Genomic DNA, 22,766 nt, shown 5'->3' with positions numbered 1-22,766 from the left:
ACACGCTCCAGCAGCTCAATGTCCTTCCTGTAGTGAGGGGCCCAGAACTGAACACAGTGCTCGAGGTGAGGCCTCACCGGTGCCGAGTACAGAGGCACCATCACTGCCCTGCTCCTGCTGGCCACGCTATTCCTGACACAGGCCAGGATGCCATTGGCTGCCTTGGCCACCTGGGCACACTGCTGGCTCATGTTAAGCCAGCTGTCCACCAACACTCCTAGGTCTTTTTCTGCTGGGCAGCTTTCCAGTCACTCTTCCCCAAGCCTGTAGCGCTGTCTGGGGTTGTTGTGACCGAAATGCAGGACCCGGCACTTGGCCTTATTAAACCTCATCCCGTTGGCCTTGGCCCATTGATCCAGTCTGTCCAGATCCCTCTGTAGACCCTTCTGACCCTCAAGCAGATCAACACTCCCACCTAGTTTGGTGTCATCTGTGAACTTACTGAGGGTACACTCAATCCCCTTGTCTAGATCATCAATAAAGATATTAAACAAGACTGGCCTCAAAACTGAGCCCTGGGGACCGGTCGCCGACTGGATTTCGCCCCATTAATCACAACTTGCTGGGCACAGCCATCCAGCCAGTTTTTTATCCAGCGAAGGGTACACTTGTCTATGCCATAATTCACCAGTTTCTCCAGGAGAACGCCGTGGGGGACAGTGTCATTGTTGGGGTGCAATTTGTTACATCTCTGGCCTGATGACTAGGCCCTCAGCTCCTCTGCGGATTTTTGTGAGGAGGCACTGCACTCCCAGAAGTGACACTTGGACTTCCCCTGTCTTCTTTTGTCCAGTCTGCTGTTATTGTGCAACATTTTTGTAGGCCTGCCAAAAATGCTTCCTTACTCATCAGTAATGCTTTTCTCCCCAGCTTGAGGACGAGAAGATTGCTTTCCTACCTTGAACATCTTCCTAATTCATGTCTCTGCATTCTTTTCCTGTTCATCTTCTCACTCATCTTACATCCCTGGATATCTAAGCTGATTCTAAACTGTACTGAAAGTTACCATGTTTTGTATTTCGATTGGTTGGGTTGTTTAGGAGGTTTTTTTCGGTACTGATAACGTGTATTTTGTTCCAGCAATATAGCTGCTACCAAAACATATTACTGTGTTCCTATTGTTCCATTCTGTGGTTTTGGTCATATTGCACTGTGAAGTTTTTGTACAATAATATATAAAGGTGAAGTACAAGTTAATTAACCTATAAAGGTAACAAAGTTGATGCCAATTGAGGCAAGAATGGAGGGGATAAAAGCTCGAGTTTAAAGTGAAGAGGAAGCCTTTCTTTGAGATCTCCACTTAATGACTTGAGCAGTGGTTCAGAGAGGAGCGGAGTTCTGAAGGGGATAAGGAAACCAAGCAGCAATGGGTTAATACAGAAGGTTCTTAAGAAAAAAACGCCAAACCTTGAAGGATACTGTAGTAAGGTGTTAGGAGACTGTGGCTAAACATCAGCTCGGCAGACTAGAAAGGGAGCATGGAGAATTCTGGAACCTACAGACCTCAGTTGAGTTTTTGGAGGTGCCTGTGACAATCAGAAAGGATATAGACCTCTGTCTCGGAGTGACAGCAGTTTTACTATGACATCCTGAAAGTCCCTAGATGTTTCAACTGCAGGGTTTTATGATGACTGTGAGGAGAGATTTGCAGTATTGCAGAGGGAAATGAAGAAAGTATGAATAAAGATTTTAGTGGAGGCAGGGTCGAGGTAAGGATTCTGGCGGTATGCCAGAGATGGTGTTAGACATATTGACAGGGGAGAGGCAGGAAGAAAATGTAAGCTCGGGATGAGGAATGACTTGAAGGTGTTAGTTTGCTCCCAAGGATAGACAGTAAATCTTAGTTTATTGGCACCTAATGCTCCAAGGTCCATGTATGCCGTAAGAGATAATATAACAGTATATTACACAATAAAGTAAAGGCTTGGCAGAGAGAGGTGCCAGCTGTGCCACTTTTGTGATACCAGAGACAGACTATGAAAATATTAGAATTTTTAACATTTAATATCAGTGTGCCACCCTGATAGGAAGCAGTGGGATGGTAGAAGTGGAATGGATCATTGCTTTTAACTGTATGTCCTAAAAGAAATCTACTAGTGTCTGATTATGATTCTGAGCTTTAAGAATTACTTTTCCATTAAGTAAGAATTCAGAATGTAAAGCAAATCCCTTCCTTGCCCTGTTTGATTATGCAGGGGTGAATTTGAAAGCATAGCTTTATTTCATTCCTTAAAGTATTCACTTTAGCAATCAACAACAATTTAGTGTCTTGTCTAAAGAGTAATACAGACCTTATCCAGAGTAATCTGAGGGCAATGGAGAAATGTTAGTTTTAGGACATGCTGGCAAAGGCCCATGTAAGTGCATCTAATAGTGTCTTTCGCTGTCAAACTTACTTGTTAAACACACTGGTTACTTTTGCAGCTTTGGTGGAAGAAGTTTATTCTGCTCAACGGGAACGCGATGAAGCTGTCATGGCAAGGCTTAAGTTAGCCAATGAAGAGAGAGATGAAGCATTTCTAAGAGTCCAGCGTTTAGAACAGTCTCTCAAAGAGTAAGTATACATTTCCCACCTTATGCAAAAAAAGGTTGTTGTGTCACTCTGCGACTGTCACAAACTGCTCGACAGTGGTTATATAGGAAAACTTAGCACAAACTTCTCTATGGTGAAATACTAGGTTAGAGCTAGTCTTACTGTGCCATTGGTTAATTTGTTAGCCAACCTATATGACTGTGTTTTTCTCTGGAGACTGAGAGCAAGGTGAATAATTTTGATCACAACAATTAAAAATATAATCAAAAGCTTTGGTATTGATTTATTCAGGGACAAATAAGATGAATGTGACATTTTATAGGGATCTTTTGACATGGAGTACCAGAATGTCAGTCAGAAGTTGTAATGTATAGGAAATCAATCAAGCCCTTAAGCCCACTAGACATTTTCTTCAGCAAAATTTCAACTAATGATGTGGGTGATGTAGTAAAAATATATGGGTTTTTTTCTTATCTTTAGTGTAGAGGTGGTTTGAAAAGCAATAAGGGTATAATTAATAATTCATAGAGTTTTATGTATGCCACGTTAGCACAACAGAAATGGGCAATCTCATGTTAAACAAAACTGTTAAGTCAGGAGAGGAAGATAAAGAACAGTTTAATTTCTCACTTTGTGATATAAGTAGCTTTGAAGCTACAATTTGCCTCTCAACATAATCCTTCTCCATCTGAGTTGTGATCGTCTTGGCTGCCATCTATTGTAGTCCCTCAAAGGATAGTCCCCAAAGTCTAGAGTGGCTGAGAAATTTCTCCTATATTTCTGCTAAGAGAAATACAAAGCAAACAGAGAAGTTTCTCATGGTGGGAGACTGAATAGGTGCAGTTGTTAGTTAACTAAATGGCAGGCAATTATGTTTGAAATAATTGATTCTATTAAGAACACCCTTTCCTCTTTATGGCAGAAAACCAGTCATCTTCTTTTGAGTATTTTGATAGGTAAAGGCAGAGAACGTTATCTAAATACATTTCAATAATCTGCACATTGTTTGTGCACCACTGCTCTGTGGAATTTACAAGTTACTAGAGTTTGTCAAAGCCTGTGAGTATGACTCAATAGCAAGATTAGGAGATTCCTTTCCCACAAGTATTAGTGCACAACTTGTTAATGTCTCTACAGAGCCCATTCTAGGTGTACGTGCATCTGAAATCTTGCTCTGAGCAGCAATCTCTGAGGAAATTACAAGTGTGCTTTTCACTTGTTTTTTTCACTTGTGCTTTTCACAAGTTATTCCCCTAAGGGACATCATAACTGTGAGCCTTACTCCAGTCTTTCCTATTTCTTCTGTCACTCTTCTAGTTTTGTATGTTCCATGAGTAAAAAAGCAAGAAAGTTTTGTATGGCCCCAAAAATCAAATGAAACTGTATATAAGCTGTTAGCATAAACTCAAGATCTTTGGGATTAAAGCACTCAAGTCCTGCAGCAAATTATTCTGGTCAACAGACCTAGTCAATGACGCTTGGGTTTCTGGAAGAAGTCACTGGTAATTAAGTGTGTGAGAGGCATGTTGCTGCTTTTTTCTGCAGTGGAATCCATAGACACACATGTGGCAGATCTTGGCACACATGAATCCCTCAGAACACCATCACTTGTTTTCCCTTCAACCCCTTCTGTCTGCTTAACTCATGAAGACCAACTCAGTTTTAAGCATAAGGATGAGAAAAGATAAGAAATTCCATTTCTTGAAGAACATGCAACATACCTTCCCCAAAGCATATCATTGCAGTAGGCACTGGATACACTGGTAATGACAAAAAAGGTACTCTCTCCAAGGAGAGGGTCAGTAACTCCCTTGGCTGATGGCTTGGAGCCAAATTATTATACTTTCTTGTTATCATTTAGAGAATAGCAATTGTTGTTGCTGTCATCCACTTGGGCGCTCTTTCTGATGCTTTATAGACCTGATACCCTGAAGCCATTCATAGTCTCAGAATTTGCGTAGGAGATTTCCCTGTGGAGAGCACCAACCCAACAAGGTAAAATTGTGGTGGGCTAAGCAGCTACTTTTCATTCAATACCTGATACACATTTCTCTCTGCCTAAACCGGTGAGCCACTGTCTGTAGCTAGTGTCTCTTCCTGTATATTCTGTAAGGGTGCAGGTGTGATATTTGCTGTCATGACAGCCAACACCACATGACTGGGGACAAAACCATTTTAATTCAAAAGAATTGTCCTTGCCAGCCTACTGTAAGTTCATAGTTTCAGTATTTTCCAGGATTTCCTGTTCATCCCAGACATGATCAACCCAGAGTCAATCCCATGAGGAAATTACTTTTTTCAGCCTACCTTTATTCTAAGTAGTTTATTATGGCTGAATGGAATTTTTTTGGAGTTCGCCTCACCACTGCTTTGGAAGGAGCAGAGATGATGGGATGAGCCATGAGGGACTTGGTTTATTTTATTTAGTTTTTGAGTGTCTTCTGGAATCTTGGAACTTTTCCAACTACCATCCTTAGTATTTTTTTCCTGATGCTGTTTGTTCAAAAGGTCAAGTTCTCCGTCTCAGACGGGGAGTACATAGAGGTTTGGGGTTTTTTTTAAAGAACATTGGCTACTTGTGCCACACTCATCAAGTTTTAGAGCACAGGTCACTTCTTCCATCTGCTTTGGACTTACTCCAATCAGAGATCTTTACAAGAGGGCAATATTGAACAGCCTGCCAACCTCTATCTAACACTTTAATGCTTTCTTTAAATTAGCAGCTGGAGCAATTCTGTTGTTATAATTTAACTATAACAACCAAAGTTCTTTTAGTCCTGTTGGCCCTAGGGGTTAGAACTGGGGGGAAGAGGAATCATTGGATCATGAGAGATCTAAGGGGCACTTACTGCTTGCGCACAGCACAGGGAGAGGCAGCAGGGTAAATAGGCAACTCTGGATGCTGCTTCTTAAAAAATCCTGTCACCTAAGGAGATGTATGTACACCTACAGACAGATCCCATGTGACAGTAATATGCTTAAAAGGCTACACTTAACTGTAGAAGTTCCTATTCTTTTTCCCACCCCTGTTTCTCCCTAAGGTGTCTTGCTTACCCAGCCTGTTGGTCGCCTGGGTGATTTTGTTGACCCACACTTTTAGCAAGGTAGAAGTCCTCTGGAGAAGCTGGGTCAGTCCTGCCAATTTACTTTGACAAATACCGTTCCTTTCATTGTGAATACAAACTAGCCACTGATCCATTTTTAAGTCCCACATGAAGTGGCACTTAGAGCAATGTAAAAACCTAAAGCAGGAACTCTACAAGGAGCCAAGTCAAGGAGACAGTTCTGAGAATTTGGACTTATAATATGTTTGTTATTTTATGATTTGTTTTACTTTGTGAATACAATTCAAACCCAGCAAAGGTTAGCTTTTACTTTGATTTGTTTAGTTCTGATGCTGACTGTATATGTTGGAATAGTTACTGCTTGTGAATTCCATGTAAATATACCAGCCATTGTGCACTGGTAGTACATTCTGAATTAATTATCTTTTGTTTAAAGAATGAATTTCTGTAGTGTTTGATTTACTATGCCTTATGTACTGTTACCTGGTAAAACTAATGCTTTAATGTAAAAGGTGTTAGTGTGCTGTCAGTATGGTCTATGATGTTTGCTAGCTAAAGTCTTGGCTTCGGAGCAGCATCTGTCACAGCACTGTTTAAAAAATGTGTGTTGTGGTTTAGTAGATGTCTAATGGTACTGTATCCATCTTTTTAAATATCATATGCTAGTGGCAGATCTATTTTTAGTAGAATTCACCATTAAGAAGCACTGGAGTGGTAAAGTAACTTTAATATTCTCATTTTTCCAGATAAAAGGTCTCTTCCACTTCAAAATATACATAGGTGTTTTAAATAATATACTGTCCATATAACTAACCTTAAATAAAATAAAATGCATACAGTCCAATTTATTAGATTTTTGTGCTATCACTCACTGCTTTTGCACAGCCAGTGTTCAGTGCTGTATGACTAAATTCCCCGTATTACCTTTATATTTGATAGGTCAATATATGTTCTGTTGAACTAAAAAGGGGGAAAAGTGGGATTTCTATCAATGGGCAACTGAAAATTAAACATTGTGGCTCACATATTTTTTAAAATAAGAAAATTCCTTGCAGATGGAAGAAAAGGGGGGGGGGGGGGGGGGGGGGGGGGGGAGGGACAAGGTGGAGTGTCCCAGAATTAAATAGGGGCCTTGCAGAGCATCGAATTAACTTGTTGTTTTATGCAAGATATACAATCAAAACATTTTTAAGGAAACTTCAACTAGGTTTTTTTTCCTCATTTTGGAAGAGTGAGGTGGGAAAAGAATTACTTTAAAATGGAAAAAAAGAGTCTCCACAAAAGTCCTGTCCTGTTTCATTTGGGATGCAGTAAAAACAACAAAAATACAACGTCAGGTAAAAGTTGTAAGCCCAGAAATAAATAAAATAAGAGCATCAGTCATTTCTATCGCTAGGGAACTTTCTTCATCTAAGCACATATGAACAATTGATCCTTGTAGTCATATATAGCAGTAAACATTAATAACTTAACAGTCTGAAGTCAGTGCTGAAGATATGGAGCATTATTGAAAGATGGAGTCGAGCAGGTGGCACTTTAATATGTTCAGTGTCATGGTTGACTCTAAAGACTAGTAGAATGAAATTACTTGAGGTTCTAAAGATTTAAAAAGCGAACTCATTTTGCTGCACTAAGGAAATGCTACTGATCAGGCTTTCTGTGTCCCTTTTTTCTAGGCTAGAAAATATTAACCCTGAAGAAAATGACATGGTAAGCCATTCTCTGAGGAGATTTCTTGATGTCAGTCTTATATCTTAGAGGCTTAAGTTCAATTGAGTGGGTTTCAAGAACTAAGATGTGGGAAAAAGAAGAATTGACACACTAATAATGTACATCTTTGCTGCAATATGAAAATTCAATAACTTCACTCAGTCAATTTACAATTCACATGTGCCTATTAATTAAAACCCTATATTAAATAAAATATATTAAAACTTCATGTCTGACTAACATATAATGCTGTTGGTAGACATTACAGGAATTACTGAACAGAATAAACAATGCAGACACAGGGATAGATATACTGAAGAATGGAGCTATAATTCTGAATCGAATACACAGGACCAAAGAACGTAAAAAGAAAATAATAGCTGAGGAAATGAATGCAGTAATAGAACAACGGGATGCTGCTTTGTCTCAAGTAAGTCTCTACAAGTATATAATCATTCAATCCCAAATTTCTTTTTGTCTTTCTATTTTCTTTTTTTTTTTTTTTTGCTTTACAAAATTATTTCACTTAGTTTTCTCTGTTGAAAATCTGAAAGAGAAGAATGCAGTATAGTAAATGACTGATTAATGATCAACTGTTTCTTCATGGTAGTAGTGCCCATTGAAATGACATCAATGCATTTAATGAGAAAAGTTATTTTTGGTTTTTTTTGCACCTGATCACTAGCTGTCTTCTTTTTAAAACAAAATAGTTTTCAGTGTATTGACCAATGAAAAAAGCTATTAAGGGCTTAGTTTTGCATTATGCTGTATTGGTATAATGCATTGGACAACAGTTAACTGGGACTCAAGGATTTGTAAAAAACAGCAAAAATATACATTAAAGGAAGAAAACAGTACCATATGCAACAAAGCAAGCAATTTGTCCCTTTGTTACTTTACATTTAGGAGATAAAAATCATCTTATGGTCCTTGGCTCTCAAAATCTTACACTTCTGCAACGTGACGTGAAAGAAGCTGAGGTCCTTTTTCTGCTCAGATACTCATTCTCTGCAATTTCCTATTTTCACAGAACAATCTGTCTTCAATCTCTTCACCACAAAGAGATTCCCCTTGCTTTTCTCATCTTATGGAAGACCTTTTCTGTTGTTTTGGTCTTCCTCACAGTTTTCTTACCTGGATTTAAACCTAGATTTAGCTCAAGAGGGAGAAGCCGTCCAAGTAGGGAATGTATCTCCTGGGAAAATACAAGATTTTTGACTGGATGGGACTTCTTATGTAGTCATCACAGGCAAGAAATTTCATCTGACTCTTCCAATACTGAAAAGTTAGATTTTTAATATGAGTTACCAAAGTTAGCCCACATCTAACTAATTTCTATTAGATTTAAAGTCAGGTTTGTGATCTTCAGTGGTATTGATAATGTTGATTGAATTTAGGTTGTATTGAAAAGTTTCCTGGTGAAAGAGTCTTTTCTACGCACCCTGTAATTTTCAATTTTTTTGCAATTGTTGGTTTTGTATTCTCTCCAGCTTAAACCTTGAAAGCCCCATCTGCCTGGTGCTTAAAATATTTTCTGTGTCTATCCAGTATGTGCTGCAAAGGATGTTAATGTTGAAGGATGCTAATGTTGGAACTTTACTTTTTCAGACTACTTTTTTTTGCTTTTATAATAATGGTGAGCAGCATAGCTACTGGGAAACATCCAACAGTCCTGCCAAAAGTTTGTGCTCTTTCTTCTTTGCACAGGGCATTTAAAAGTGAGCAGTTTATAAGAGAAAAGCTTTCAGGAAAAGAGAAAGATCTTTTTATACTTTTATTTTTGTTTTGCCAGTTCTTGCTTCTTTGTTGAAGGGGGACTTTCACGAATACTTGGATCATGAAACTTTTATGAGCATCAGAAGAATGTCATTCTAGGGCATTTTAATATACATTTTAATTGAATTGATTTTTAAGCTGCCTGTTTAAGGAGTAATCTTTTCCAAGTAATCAGCTTGGAAATTAATAAAGATAATTATTTTATATAGTAATGGCTCATGGGCTACAACCAGCAAAGCTATCTTTAGGCTGTCAGCAAAAAGCTCAGGTAATGTTAAGTAGATAGCGCAGCTGAAAAAATAAATGAATAAAATCACAAATCCCCTCCGAATGGAAATTTAAATATTTGGTATTAAGCCGTACTACTGTGATGCCATTTGGAATTTATAATGCCATTGTTTTAAATTAATTGTTATTAATAGAACTCTATTGATTATGTGTTGTGTTTTCACATATGTGATGCTGGTATGGCTGTAACTCTTGAATCTAGAGAATAGGTCCTTGGAATTGCAGCTCCCTGCATTTCTCACTTGATGATTCCTTGGGAATTCGTACTGTACTTGAATTATTAGTAGTCTTTTGTTAACATTGCAATAGTGGTAGTTATTACAGTGCTAACAGCAAGAACAATAGGAGAGGGATTCCTACATTAGACCACAAAGGGACTAGATATAATTCAGGGGATGTATATGCTTAGCATAACAAATGCAAATTATTGGAAGTAAGATCTGAGGTCGCCTCAGACGTTCATAATATCTGCAAGTTAAAATCTTTTTCTTTTTGATGGAGGTGACATCAAATATGGGGGGTGGGGGGGAATTGATGAAAACAGGATGAGACAAAGCATAAATAAACTGTAGCCCACAGTGGCTATCCTCTGGAAAAGACGTTTTTAAAGTTCAGAGGTCACTGGGCAATGGAAATTAAATGCTTCGTGACACATTGTGCGAACACCATGTTGCTCTGTTCCAGCTTGCTGTTGTGTGGTGCTGGAGACAGCAATGTCATTTGAGTGACCACTGTAACTGGTTCCATATAACAAAGTGCCTATTCAATAGGTTTGGACTGACTGTGTTTAATGAAGCTGCATTTGTTATCTTTCTTTACGGTTTTCTTCACAGTTGATGTTTGAGCACAGTGAATATTAGCATCTAGTTTTTTGGGTTTTACTTGTAGGATTTCTGATTTTTCTCAGCAACAAACAGTAACTCAAAAGCCTTCAGCTCAAATGCTTTGCTTTGAGTTCAAGTAAGGAATAGGTTACATTCCTAGAGAATGGAATTCTATAAACTTTGCATTTCCTATGACCAAGTAAATAGAGATTACTTTCAGTGAGTCTTTTAAATACAGTTTTTCAATACTTTTTATGGTAGTTAGACTATTAAGTTGCATTTAACTGGACTGCTGTTGCAGCATACTTGACAATGGTTAGCTAGTTGAGAGTCTTCTATTTGAATTTTACTTGAATAATTTTTTTTTATTCTGAAAAACATGAAGAGCACTATCCATGCTTTGGAAAGGTCATGAAAATGGTTTTTTGAGCCATAAGAGCCAAGAACTTCTGCATATTTTTTTGAGATTTCAAACATGAATGTTACTTCTTGCTAGGAGGCAGATAGAGGCACTTCTATCACTGTATTGAGCTGTGTATGTGTATGTAATCTTAGATCATTCACTAGATTGCTGAGCAAATATGCAAACTACTTTTTGTATGTGCGAAAACAAATAAAATGGTATAAACTCAAATATTTGATACTACTTTTAGTATGTATTTTCAAGTGAATAAAAAACAAACAACTAAAGCGTGGCTAAACATTGACATCCATCTTCTCCTGTACCAACCCCCTTAAAAAAACAAACTCAACTGTTTGGTTGTATTTGCTAAGATATGTTTGTTAGTGAACAGATATTGTGTTATACTGGAGAGCTTGAGTCTGTTTTATAACTGATTCTTTGAAAGGAAAACGGAGAAAGGTGCTGACTGTCATGAGAAATAAAGCATCAGTTTCTTGTCTGTAATGTTCAGGTTTGTCTTAACCCATTCAAGGAAAAAAACGTATTTGTCCTGTTGGTTTTACTACAGTTCTGCCTTTCATCAAAAGCCCCTCTTGCTTGAGTAATCCAATTAGTGACAGACATTTAATGAAGATTACATATGGCATAGTCAAATTGTGCAATTTTCATAAAATACTTTTAAAAAGTGGTTTCCAGCAGGAGGCAATACAGTGCAATGTCTCAAACTGGCAACCACCCACTAACCACATCACACCTTGTGGACAGGAATGTTAATGTGTTAAGGGGTTGGCAGCTGAAGCTGAGGACTTGAATAAGTCATTACAATTACTTTTCTCCTGGTTTAGAGAAGAAAGGGGACCTTTTAGTTGGTACAGCTTGAAGGAAGCGATTTTTTTAAAGCTAAATAAGAGATGGTTTACAGTTCAGGAGAATGTGTGTCTGATATGTTTTCAATCTTAAGATATAAATAAATATTTTGTAAATAATTTTTAATTGGGAACAGTCAGTTCTATGCAGAGTTTTAAATATTAAATGTATAGAATTTGTTGTTAAGGAAAAACAGTGGTTTCATGGCTGGCCAAGTATCGTCTCTAATACACTGATCTTGAAGCAATAACATAACTGGCAAGCAAACCTGGTTTTACAGCTTTGAATAGTTTGATCACATCCTGCTGTGCAGGAACATGCTCATGACTGTTCATGTAAAAAATTGGCATGCAACCAGTTGCTCATCTGAGGCAAGTTTAAGTACCTTTCCCCATTTTGAGGCAGTGTTTGGCAGCCAGCAGCAGTTTATCGTCATTGAAAACAAAGATGAGAAGCACTATGCTTGACTGCCCATCATTATCAGTTTCGACTAATGACTAATAACTGGTAAATGTCTGTGCTTACAACAAGACAACTTCTTGCTAACTTTTTTTTTTCATTCTGCTCAAGCAATTTCTCTCCTTTTACACCAATTAAGGTGTAGAGGTCTGTGTTATCTGTGATTCACAGAACATTAAGGCATTCTCAGCACACATGAGTGAACAGGTCTTACTCAAGTAATAAACCCAAGAGCTGTATGAAGTGTAAAAACAACAAAAGCATACATAAAAGAAAAAAATTACTTGCAGATCTTGGGTCCTTAATTGGGGAATAGTCAGGTGACTGGTTACAATGCCTCATGACTCTCTTATCTTAGGATAGAGATGATCCCTTTGCAACGCAAACCACAGTTTGGGATGTTATTTTCAGTAATTTGAGTTAGCAGTTCAGTTTTGGTGCCCTTTGACACTTCCTGGTCAAGGATACCAATCGAGTTCTTGGATGGCAGGAGCACATTTTGACAGTGTCCTCCTGGCTGCTGTGCCAGGATGCTTCCTCTGCTACCTTTTCACTTTTGCCACTGATATTTGGGAACAGGAAATGGAAAGGTAGGACACTATATTCACAGTTGTTTGTGAACCAGGCATCTGCTGTGGGATACTGATGATTTTGCTCACAGGCTTATTTGAGGAGGGAAGTGAATGAATGTTTATTGTAATTTGAGGATCTAAGGACCATGCTGGTTTACTCTTATGCCTGGTTTCCTTTGGGCAGGCAACAGCAAGTTCCTGTTGCCTTCATTTGCGGTGCTTTTCCCTGGAGGTAGCAGATGAATGGACTAAAACTATTGAGAATGATGCTGAAGAGCATCAAGAATTGTTTGCAAGAAACAAACAAACTAAAAAGAAACTCGACTTGAAAAATTATAATAATCCTTTACTTTCTGAGGTGACTAGGTATGCTCTGACTCTCTACCTCAGATATATTTGTGCTTGCTGGAGCATGAATATTTTCCAGGGAATACTCAGTTAAATATTTGGCTACATTCAGAAGATGTATAAAGTACTTTTTTTTCCTCTGAAGTAGGAATTTTAGTCCACTGGAGACTAAAATAGAGAGTAAACTGGCCAAACAGAACGCTCATGATATCTTACGTTGGGATTTCTGATTTGGTAGACTGTTCCCCAAAAGATTAACATCTGTTTAATCTGTCATCATGGTGTGCTGTTTTCTTTGATCACTGTATGTAACTCTTCCGTTCTCGAGGCATTAAGAAAGCTGAGGAGAGGTGAGATGTTCAGAAAGGATGATAGGAGAAGACTGGAGGACATTACACATCTGTGTCAGTTGGGCTCTTGCATTGATGTAGCAGAATGTTACAAGCTTCAGATTTCTCTGTAGGCAGGTACGTGTTATTGGGGCATGAAAGTCCCTTTGATTTCACTGGAGTCAGTGTTTCACTAGTGAAAGTGAGTATTCTGCAGCTTACTCCTTAGTTTGACTTCAGCAAGGCTTTGGTTGCATGAGGTCTTGTAGTTTTTGAGTTAATGCTTCTCACAGCTGGTAGTGCAGGTCAGCTGGTAGGTCATGAGTGGGAGGGAGAGGAGGATCTGAAGGAAATTACCTGAAGGAGCTCTTAAACCGAACTTTTGTATTTAGTCCATGAATGCTAAGTATGGGTAAATATGTTAATGTTAATGCAATGTTTCCTTGAAGAGAGGGATTACAGTTTGTCTCTTTGAACTTCTGAAGCAAATTTTTAATTGATACTACATTTCTTCTTTCCACTGCCGTAAGGTTTTGGCTGAGTGATGCCCTGAGACACATCATTGTTTGCATTGTTAAATCACCTGTTGTTCCTCTGCAAACATTGTGTTGTGCAGAATTCAGAAAATACATGTCTGCATAGTATTTGAGGGCATGATCAAGCTTTGTGTCTTTAATTGTAAACTTTAATGAATTTCCAGTCGAAGATTCATCTTCTCTTCAGTACCTAGAAACTCCTCACCACTTTGAAAATTACAGTAAATTTACATGCAAGCTTGTTTGATTAATTGCTATTTGACTCATCTATCATGGTGCTAAGCTCTAGGTTCACACAGCTTAGTCTTCCAAACCAATTTCTAGAATTAATTTAAATATTTAATGTCAAAACCCAAGGATGAAAGCAAGGAAAAATGTTTTGTATGCTTATTGATCTCCTGTTTCAGTACAACAATGCACAGAGGAAATTTCCAATGTGATACAAGCAGAATTCAAACAGTATTCCCACTGAAGAGACTGATTCACTGTGCATGCAGTAAATTCTATAGGTACTAGAACTATTAGAGGTACCTAAGGTGTTTTCCATGATACTTGACACTTCACAGTTTCAAGTTAGGTACTGAGTGTTGAATCAGATTTTGGTTTACTTACCTGTTGGATAAAATGTCTGATTTTCTTTAAAAAAAAAATTAAAAATGAAATCAATCTGTGTGTCTCATATTAAAAGCTGGTTCTCTTAGGCAAGTTTTTGTTTCTGCAAAAATACTTTGTTATTTTGGATACTCAGATGAGTTTGCATAAAAATTCTTTTGATAGGTGAAAAAAAAGATTTTTGAGCTTCATATTTATATTTACTGGGAAGCCTGAAAAGTTTAATATGACTGACCTGTGTGTTCATTTCCCTCCTTGCTTTTACCCACTTGCCACTTCTTGAACATTAACAACTGCAACTTTGTGGTTGATTATGTCTATATTAGCAAGTAATGTTTACGAATTGGAATAGATCTGGAGTATGAAATAGTTTCAGCATCTGGCATCCACATTAACGTGTTTTGGCAGGGAAGGGGTTGCAATTTTTTGGTTTGGGGTTTTTTGTTTGGACTAGCTGTAGTCAAGTCCTATGAACCGAAGACTCATTTGTGTCAGAATGCACTAGGTGCATTCCTGGACCTAGTTTGCTTTAATCAAAACAGGAATGCAGTTCATGTTCTCAGGTAGCACTCCATGGTGCAAAACTCAGCCTAGGAAGTAGAGGTAAGAGATATTGGAAATTGCAGCCCCCGTGCAAACTAGTGTGCAAATTGTGCTTCTTCAGGGAAAATTTCTGAGAGTTATGGAGAAATTTAGATAAAACTTCAAAGCTTCATTATTTATAAGTATAAAAATGGAAAAAATCCATTTAATTCAAGAAAATATCTTTAAAATTGGTTACATAAAGTTCTGCTAGTGTATTATATGAAATTAAGGATAAAAATGACATGACTTCAAGAAGAAGAATCAGATTTATTAAAAAAACAATGGAAGAAATAGCTAAAGGGAAGTAAAAACTATCAATGTTATTGGAGAAAGTGTTCCAGTATGTCTGTATTCAGCCTTTTTACTTGAAAATAATTAGACTACTTTATATGCAGTCTTTTCTGGTGAAGATTTTCAACCTGTCCACAAGACATAAATGAACTGGTTTCCTTCAAGTAGAAATAGGTTTTGAACTAGTAGCATAGATCACAAATAAAATGACACAAGGAATATAAAGTTTGGATTTAATTGGGCAATGGAGATTTCTTCAAAGAATTCCAGTCAGACTGTATTGCAGATAGTGCCACTACCACAACATTGATATTGACTGAGAATATTGTGGAACATGGAGCTAAGATGAATTAATAATCCTGCTTTTTGTTGACATTTTTTTCCCAATTTTTTTTCCCTAAAATGAAATATTCACCTATCTTCTAGTATTGCAATAGCCCCCACCATCATCCTTGTGATTCAACTTGTGTGTTAAGCTGTAAAGATAGGTGGTGAGTAAGGATGTTTTTGTCTAGCAGTAACAGAGGACGTAAGGAAAATTATTGTAATGATAACTTCAATTGTAATGATACTTCAATATCTTTCTAGATTTTTAATTGTTTCTAAATGAACAGGTAACAATTACCACAGTGGCAATTTTGCCTCTTTCTTTGGTCTGGACATAGTGTTCTTTTTTTTGGTTGTGAAGACAGTAATCAATTTCTGGAAGTCTGCAGGCTTGATGAAGTTATTTTACATATTCTGGTCTAAGATGTGTAGTGGCCCTGGCAAAAAAGGAAAAAAAAGAAACAAGAAAATCTATCAATATTCTCTTTATGAAATAAAGATTTCACCATAGCATTAACTTATCTATGTCTCGTTCACCAAGTATGCCTACATTTGTTTGTTGTATGGCTTTACCGTTTCGTGCTTCAGATGGTGAGTATCTAGGATTTACCCTCTTTTCCGTGTTCTGTTTATTCACTGTTAATTATTTTTCAAGCTGAGTTGGTTGAGAACAAGAAAAATTTAGCTTCCGTTACCCTCTATTGCAAATGAAGGACAGGCTTTCCTGTTGCATGTTATCTGTGTGTGATTGTAAGATGCTGTTGTGAAGGAACCTGTTAATGCTTTCTCATGTTAATGTTTTGTTGTCCTTCTTTTCAGTAGTGGTTTTAAAGCATTTATTGTTGCATATGCTCAGGGTATACACAAAGCCAGCGCAAAAGATCATATTCTGGTTTATAGTTTACTTTTGTATTGAAAATACTTTTTTTAATGATGCAACTCAAATACGTAGAAATAGGTAAAGGCCCTTAAGAAGCTGTGATTATGTAAAAAGTATTATACTTCTAGCTATGACAAAAAAATTAACTGGATGAAGAACAGTATTAAATCATAAAAGCATGACATCTTTTTTGCAATTCTAGAGTTGTTATCAGAAATACAGAATGTAGGTGGCTAACTACGGCATATTTTATTGGTGTAATGTAGGATATGCAGGATAATCGACAGTAATGCTTCTTCTTGTTTACTTTATATTGTTGATAACATAGAATTGATACTAACTTCTAAGGGGGGGGGCGGGTAAAATTACCTCTAGGTAATGAATTAGCAGCTATAAACATGTAAATCTATTAACCAAAGTTCTGCCGCAGTTACTGGTTATTTTTCAGTTATGCTGAGTTGCTTATTTCTTAATTAGCTGTAACACCTTTCTCTGCTATCTCCAGAAGTATTACCAAAGTTTAGATAAAATTCAAAAAAACAGAGTAAAGCTCTGTATCAGAAGAATGGCTATGAACACTTTGCTCCTAGTTGTTTCATGAGATGACTTGTCACCAACAGGTAAGAATTCCTTCCAAGTCAGGTTGTAATCATTATGAGGAATTTCATACCTCAGACAGAGATTGTATTACGGTCCCAGCAACATTAGGAAACAATAGTTTTCACTTTTTTGCCTGGAAAAGCTCTGGTAGGTTCAGTTTAGGACTGGGGTGAACACTAGCCCTCTCTGTGAGTTTAACTCCTTCATCTTCTGTAGCTTACAGGCAAAGTATTCTTTCTCAATCTGCAAGCATTTTTTCAGCCTCATTGCTTGACGTCCCGTTCACAATCAAAATGTTAGGGCTGTAACTGAATCTCAGTCTGCAAAACTAGTCTTGAAACGCTCACTGTGAAAATAAAAGCAACCAGCGCCAGCCTCCCATAAGAAACAGCAAAATCCTTGTTAATCCCTTGTGCTAAATAGTCCTATCAGCCTGCTTTCTACTGTAGGGCTAGCCAGCAGCTGTGTGTCTCGCTACATGTTCTCTTTATGTCGTGTGTCTTGTCTTCTATGGTATCCAGACACTTCTCAGCAGTAGTCATGCATTTACCCGTTTTGTTTGTTTTGGCAGGCAGGCCCATCAGTTTGCTTTCAGAAGTTGTCATAACATTCTTCTATCTTTCTGTTTTTCTTAAGTTTTTTTCTGCTTAGGGTGTCCTACCCTCTACACATGAGGGATGGAATTGCCAGGAAGCTTTGAGATGGATGAGAGCAATGTTGGTAATTGCATATGTCAAAGACAGCTGATTTCAGGTTTTAGCATTTCTGCCTTTCAGTGACAGCTTTTCTGAAAGCTTTTAGGTGGCTGTTAATTCAAAGCTGCGTGGTCAATCCTCTCGAGAAGTGTGCATCTGTTTGGGTAGCTAGTCACCAATCCCTATGAAACACTTCAGTGAAGCTGAAACTAAATTTTGTTACAGAGGCAAAATCTTCAGACTCAACCACTACTTAATATTTGAAAAGTCTTATTCATGTACCAAAATCTTACAGACTTTTCTCAGTGTTACTGAAGCTGAGCAATACATAATTTCTAAATATATTGTTTTATTTTAGTTTGCAGGGCCTTTGTTTACTTCCTTAAATATGTCTTTGTGGAGTTTCTTTGTCTTCTATGTGTGATTCATTTTAAGCTTGTGCAAAGCTTAAAAATCTCTTGATGTATTAAAAAATATTTTTATTCCACTTTTTGGTGCATTTGAGCAAATCTGAAAAGATGTCTGAAATACAAATTTTATACATTTGCTGTTACCTAGATCTCTGTACTGGTGAGAAGGAAACTGATTTCATAATAATATTTGAAGATTTGTAATTAGTTACTCCATTTTCACACTTATTCTCAGACTGTTAAAACACTGATACTAATATTGCTTTCAGATAGCTGTGATCAAAGTTTATTAAAAAAGCATGTTGCTTCCAAGAAGAAAGAGCAATTACTACTGATTCAGGTCATTTATTCAAAAAGTATTTCTCATTCCTCACGTATCTACAGAGCTTTGTTTTTTCACCTACCAAGTTATCTGGTTTAGTTTGTTATATTCTCTAGTTTAAAGTAGCTTTTACTACATATTAAAGGATTTTTGGGAAAACACATTCCACAACAAAAAATTGAACAACTGCCACTTAAGCAATTGATGGCTCAATTGAGAGCATGGTATTTGTCAGGATAAACAGACAGTGTGTACTACGAGGAACACCTGCAACCCCATGATTACAATATCTGAATAAAGAGATTAAAAAACTGTGGCATCTATACAGTGATGCATGATACTGTTTTCTCGAATAATGTTATCATATTTAAAAAAGGACCAGAAGTATTCCTGTCCTTTTGTGCAGTAAATGCCAACTTAACATTTAGGCAATAGTCTTGTTTGCATATGGATTTTAAGAAAATCCATTGGAGATTATTTGAAAACCAGCTCATTAGAATGACAGATTGTTTACCAAATTTTGTTTTCTTCTCAGCTAATATTGGTTACGTTCAGCTAAACAAGGTTACTCTTTCTAAAAACATACCTCTGTCAGCAGCTGAGTGCCTTGCATATATCTGAGAATCAGATTCCTAATTTCTAGATCTAGCTGGAAGATCAGACTGTGAATGTTTCTTTCTGAAATTTCTCCTCTTCATACACCTTCACTAGTTTACATGGCTGAAAACCCAGGTGTATTAGCCAACACTACCTCCATTCTATTATATATATATTTTTGAGTACCAACACTGCGGATTATTAACTGGGGGTGGGGGAAAGGCTTTTAAACAAAAACAGTTGTCAGCTATCTGTCAGGGTGTGCTGGTCAGCTGTTTGACAAGCTGCCTCTTGGCCACGGGCCATCTGGTTTTAATGGAACTGACTACTCTTCTGAGGAGCCAGCAAAACACGTGACCATGGAAAGCAATAGTTACTGAGTTTATGTTCTGATTAGAAACAACCACAAAGAATGGAAGCAAGGTAAGATTGGTAACATGGATAGGGGAAACTGAAGATGATCCAGTTATGTGGCTTCAGCAGCTCCTACCGTTGTTTACTCCTGCAGATGAGGGGTCTGCCAGCAATCCCCTGTTGGCAGAGCTGCGGTAGTCCAGTGGCACAGCCAGCACAGGAACCCTGCTTGAATGACCTGTGAGTCACATATAGCTCCAGACTATCACATCTTCTCTTCACTTTGCACATTTTTTATAAGGAGTGTCATTGATTAGTAAAGTCTGTGTGTGCTGAGCTCTCTGAGAAGTAGATCAAGCTCGTCTTGATCTTTGAAATGTCATCACTGAAAGGAAGTGTAAGAATACATAGAGAATGGAGTTGGGTGGCTATTGTACCACCTGGTGCTGTTGAATCACTGCACATGAAAGGACTGTTAACATGAAGAGTGGAAACAGTTAAACTTTATTGTTTGAATTTTCTGAATATCTTTCTGTGCACTTACAGTTCCTTTAACTGTTCAAATGAAAATAAATGAAAGCTTGTTTTGCTGCATTTTCGAGTGTCCAGAAATAGAAAGGGAAAGGAAAAGTAGGAGGATACCAAGTCATGTATATAGCATATTATCTGCCCTAATGCTGCAGGTTCCAGCTGGCTCATAGTGACAAGGAAGACAAAAATGTTTCATTTGTATTTTGATGCGATTCATTCTGTGGCTTCTGACAAAGCAAAACGCCATTGCCCTGCAGAAAAAAAAAAAAAAAAAAAAAGTGACTGATGCTTATATGCTAGCTGCAATACTTAACCTGTAATCTCCTGCTCTTTTCCAGTTATAGTCACACATCGTCATCATCAAATACATTGCTCCTACAAACATTTTATGTATTTTTAACTTAATGCATAGTCTAAATGGTCTTATAATATGACCAAACTTCGGCAAAAATATTCATAGAATGGGAAATTTATGAAGCCAGATTTTTGGGGCAAGACTTGTATTCACATAGATGATAAAGTGTATCAAACAAAAGACCTATGTCTGTTTGTTACTGCAGATAAATAATAAAAGATAAAAATAAAATTAATTTTCACTGTCTTCCGTTATTCCATACATGTAGTAAAATACTTACTACTCTATTACCAAGTATATTTGCAGACAGAATTTGGCTAATGTTAATGAACAAATGAATAGTATTACTATATTACGAGTCTGTAAACTGATCTCAGCCTCCTGTTCTGAGCTGTACCATGTAGTGGGTTTGAGACTCAAAAAAAAAAAAAAAAAAAAAACCCTATTGAGGGGAGGGGGAGAGAAGGGCTGTCAAACTGAGAACACTTGTATTCCTTTCGGTATCTTTCAGCTTCAAGTTATTCTGAAGTGCAGATTGTTATGAACAAAGTAAGAAAAGGCAAACAAAATAATAAACTAAGAAAAGACTCAGTTGAATTGGTTTTGTTTGCTTCACATGGTTGTTTATTGTAATCACATTTCCACAGGTGATGACCTAAAAAATATAAAAGGTGAAAAGTTAGCAAAGATTTTTCATCTTTTCGTGTATGGTGTCTAGAATATTATTTGTACTTCAGTTTTTCATTGCAGTGAATATGTGTTAACTAATCTAAAAATGTATCTGCAATTTATCACTTCCAAAAGTATTATGCTGTGTGTTGTAGGATTCTGGTATCCCATAAGCTCATCTTTTGATGGTATTTGTTCATTTTCCATCAAGATACAATGTGTCATTTACTTTGTTGATAAATATTTTGTTTAAAATGCATAAAGGAAAAAATGCATATTGGAAAATAGTTCATCTGCCATTCAAATGGACTCCTACTTTCCTTCCCATAATTTGGAGGACATGAAACATTTCCCCAGACTTTTCAGTAGGAACTAGGTTATTTTTATTTCTCGCTACTTCAGTAATCGAGATCCCAGTTCAGCAAGGTCTTAATGCATAGAAGTCCACATAATATGATACAGTACTCACTGTTTAAAGTGAAAGCCCTGATATGCAATCACGTTATTATACACCAGCTGACCCACAATAAGTGACTCATTTTTTATTTTCATCTGATTTGAATAAAAATATGTTACCTTAAATTTAATGGCAAACTGAAGCTATTTGTGGGAGGCTGTGGTTATGTACAAGATCTAGTATTGCACTCCGGAGACCACATAAGACTGACTGGATGGGATCAGATCAGATCAAAAATCCACCTGCCTCACCACACTGACCCCACTCAGCCAACAGTCCAGGCTTCAGGAAGGGTTGAAGAACAGGGCAAGCACGAGGCGGTACCTCCATCTACATATTGTCCCTTTTTTCAGCAGTCTGAGCAGTGGAGTATTGTGTGTTTATGCCAGTGCTGATTCCTAAGATTATAAGCACTGTGAGTTTTGACAAGGACTCTGGATGAACAAATATGTTTCCATAAAATACTGTCTTTTGTATATGCTAATTGGATGAGACAATCAAATTTAATTCAGAATTCAGGAAAGAACTTTGTGTAGAATTTGGCCTCATCTTAGTCCTTTTGCATTTGTTTCATTAGACTTTGACCCTCATATCTGTATTAACAGAGGCAAAACAATTCCTTTCTTTTCTTAGCATATAAATGGCATCATGTAGATTGCAGATTTTCCTTTATTCTTGTGTAATGTCTGTACCTTTTACTTTGAGAACACCTCACTGAAGAATCACGTTAAATAACAATCAAAAATAACTCATTAATCTGTGTAGAGATGGCAGGCACCCTAACACCGTGGTATAGGTATAGGTAGAACTTGAAGAAGAAAATGCTGTAAAGCTGACAGCGTGTTGAAGATAATTTGTTTATACAAGTGCTAAAGTTATGTTTGATATGTTAATGCAACCTCATTTTCTAGTAAAGGCCAAACACTATTAAGTGGTTATCTGCATTGATTTTTCTATCTTCTGAAATACTCTATTCATTCTAAACTACCTTTACTCCTTTTGTGTACCTGGAAGTAGGACCATCTTTTAACAGTCTTTGTGGTCAAGCTTCAAGGACTTTACTCAGTGATATTCTCCTGGGCCACTTCTTGACCTCTCCATCAGTGTGCCCTTTAGCAGGTGCTCCTTTTCGCAGTTTGTTTGGATTTTCTCAACCCTCCCACCTGCGTAATCACTGAAAGGGGTCAGCACCTGATGAGGGTTGAACTGATGCCTCTCACAAACATCCATGTTCTGCTGAATCGTTTTAGCTGATGCTCGTTAAAAAAGGCTCGCTAGTAGCGTAATGGTTTAAATTAGAAGATGAGAGTGGAGAAAAGGTGTCCTTGCTGTCTCTCCTTTGTTTCCTGCCTGAATCTCTTCTTATCCTTT

General features: G+C 37.3%; 1 protein-coding gene across 1 annotated transcript in view; it reads left to right on the top strand.

The window, feature by feature from the left end:
• Positions 1-22,766, top strand: part of MIPOL1 (mirror-image polydactyly 1) — a 189,183-nt gene that overhangs the window by 51,768 nt on the left and 114,649 nt on the right. The window contains exons 7-9 of the mRNA XM_014942052.1: positions 2,425-2,554; positions 7,275-7,308; positions 7,568-7,738. Of these exons, the coding sequence (XP_014797538.1) occupies positions 2,425-2,554; positions 7,275-7,308; positions 7,568-7,738 (335 nt within the window). The remainder of the gene's footprint in view (positions 1-2,424; positions 2,555-7,274; positions 7,309-7,567; positions 7,739-22,766) is intronic.

This window comes from Calidris pugnax, unplaced genomic scaffold (genome assembly GCF_001431845.1).
Source record: "Calidris pugnax isolate Ruff unplaced genomic scaffold, ASM143184v1 scaffold56, whole genome shotgun sequence".
Taxonomy (NCBI): domain Eukaryota; kingdom Metazoa; phylum Chordata; class Aves; order Charadriiformes; family Scolopacidae; genus Calidris; species Calidris pugnax.
Note: the sequence above shows the minus strand (reverse complement) of the source record. Positions and strands in the feature narration are given on the sequence as shown.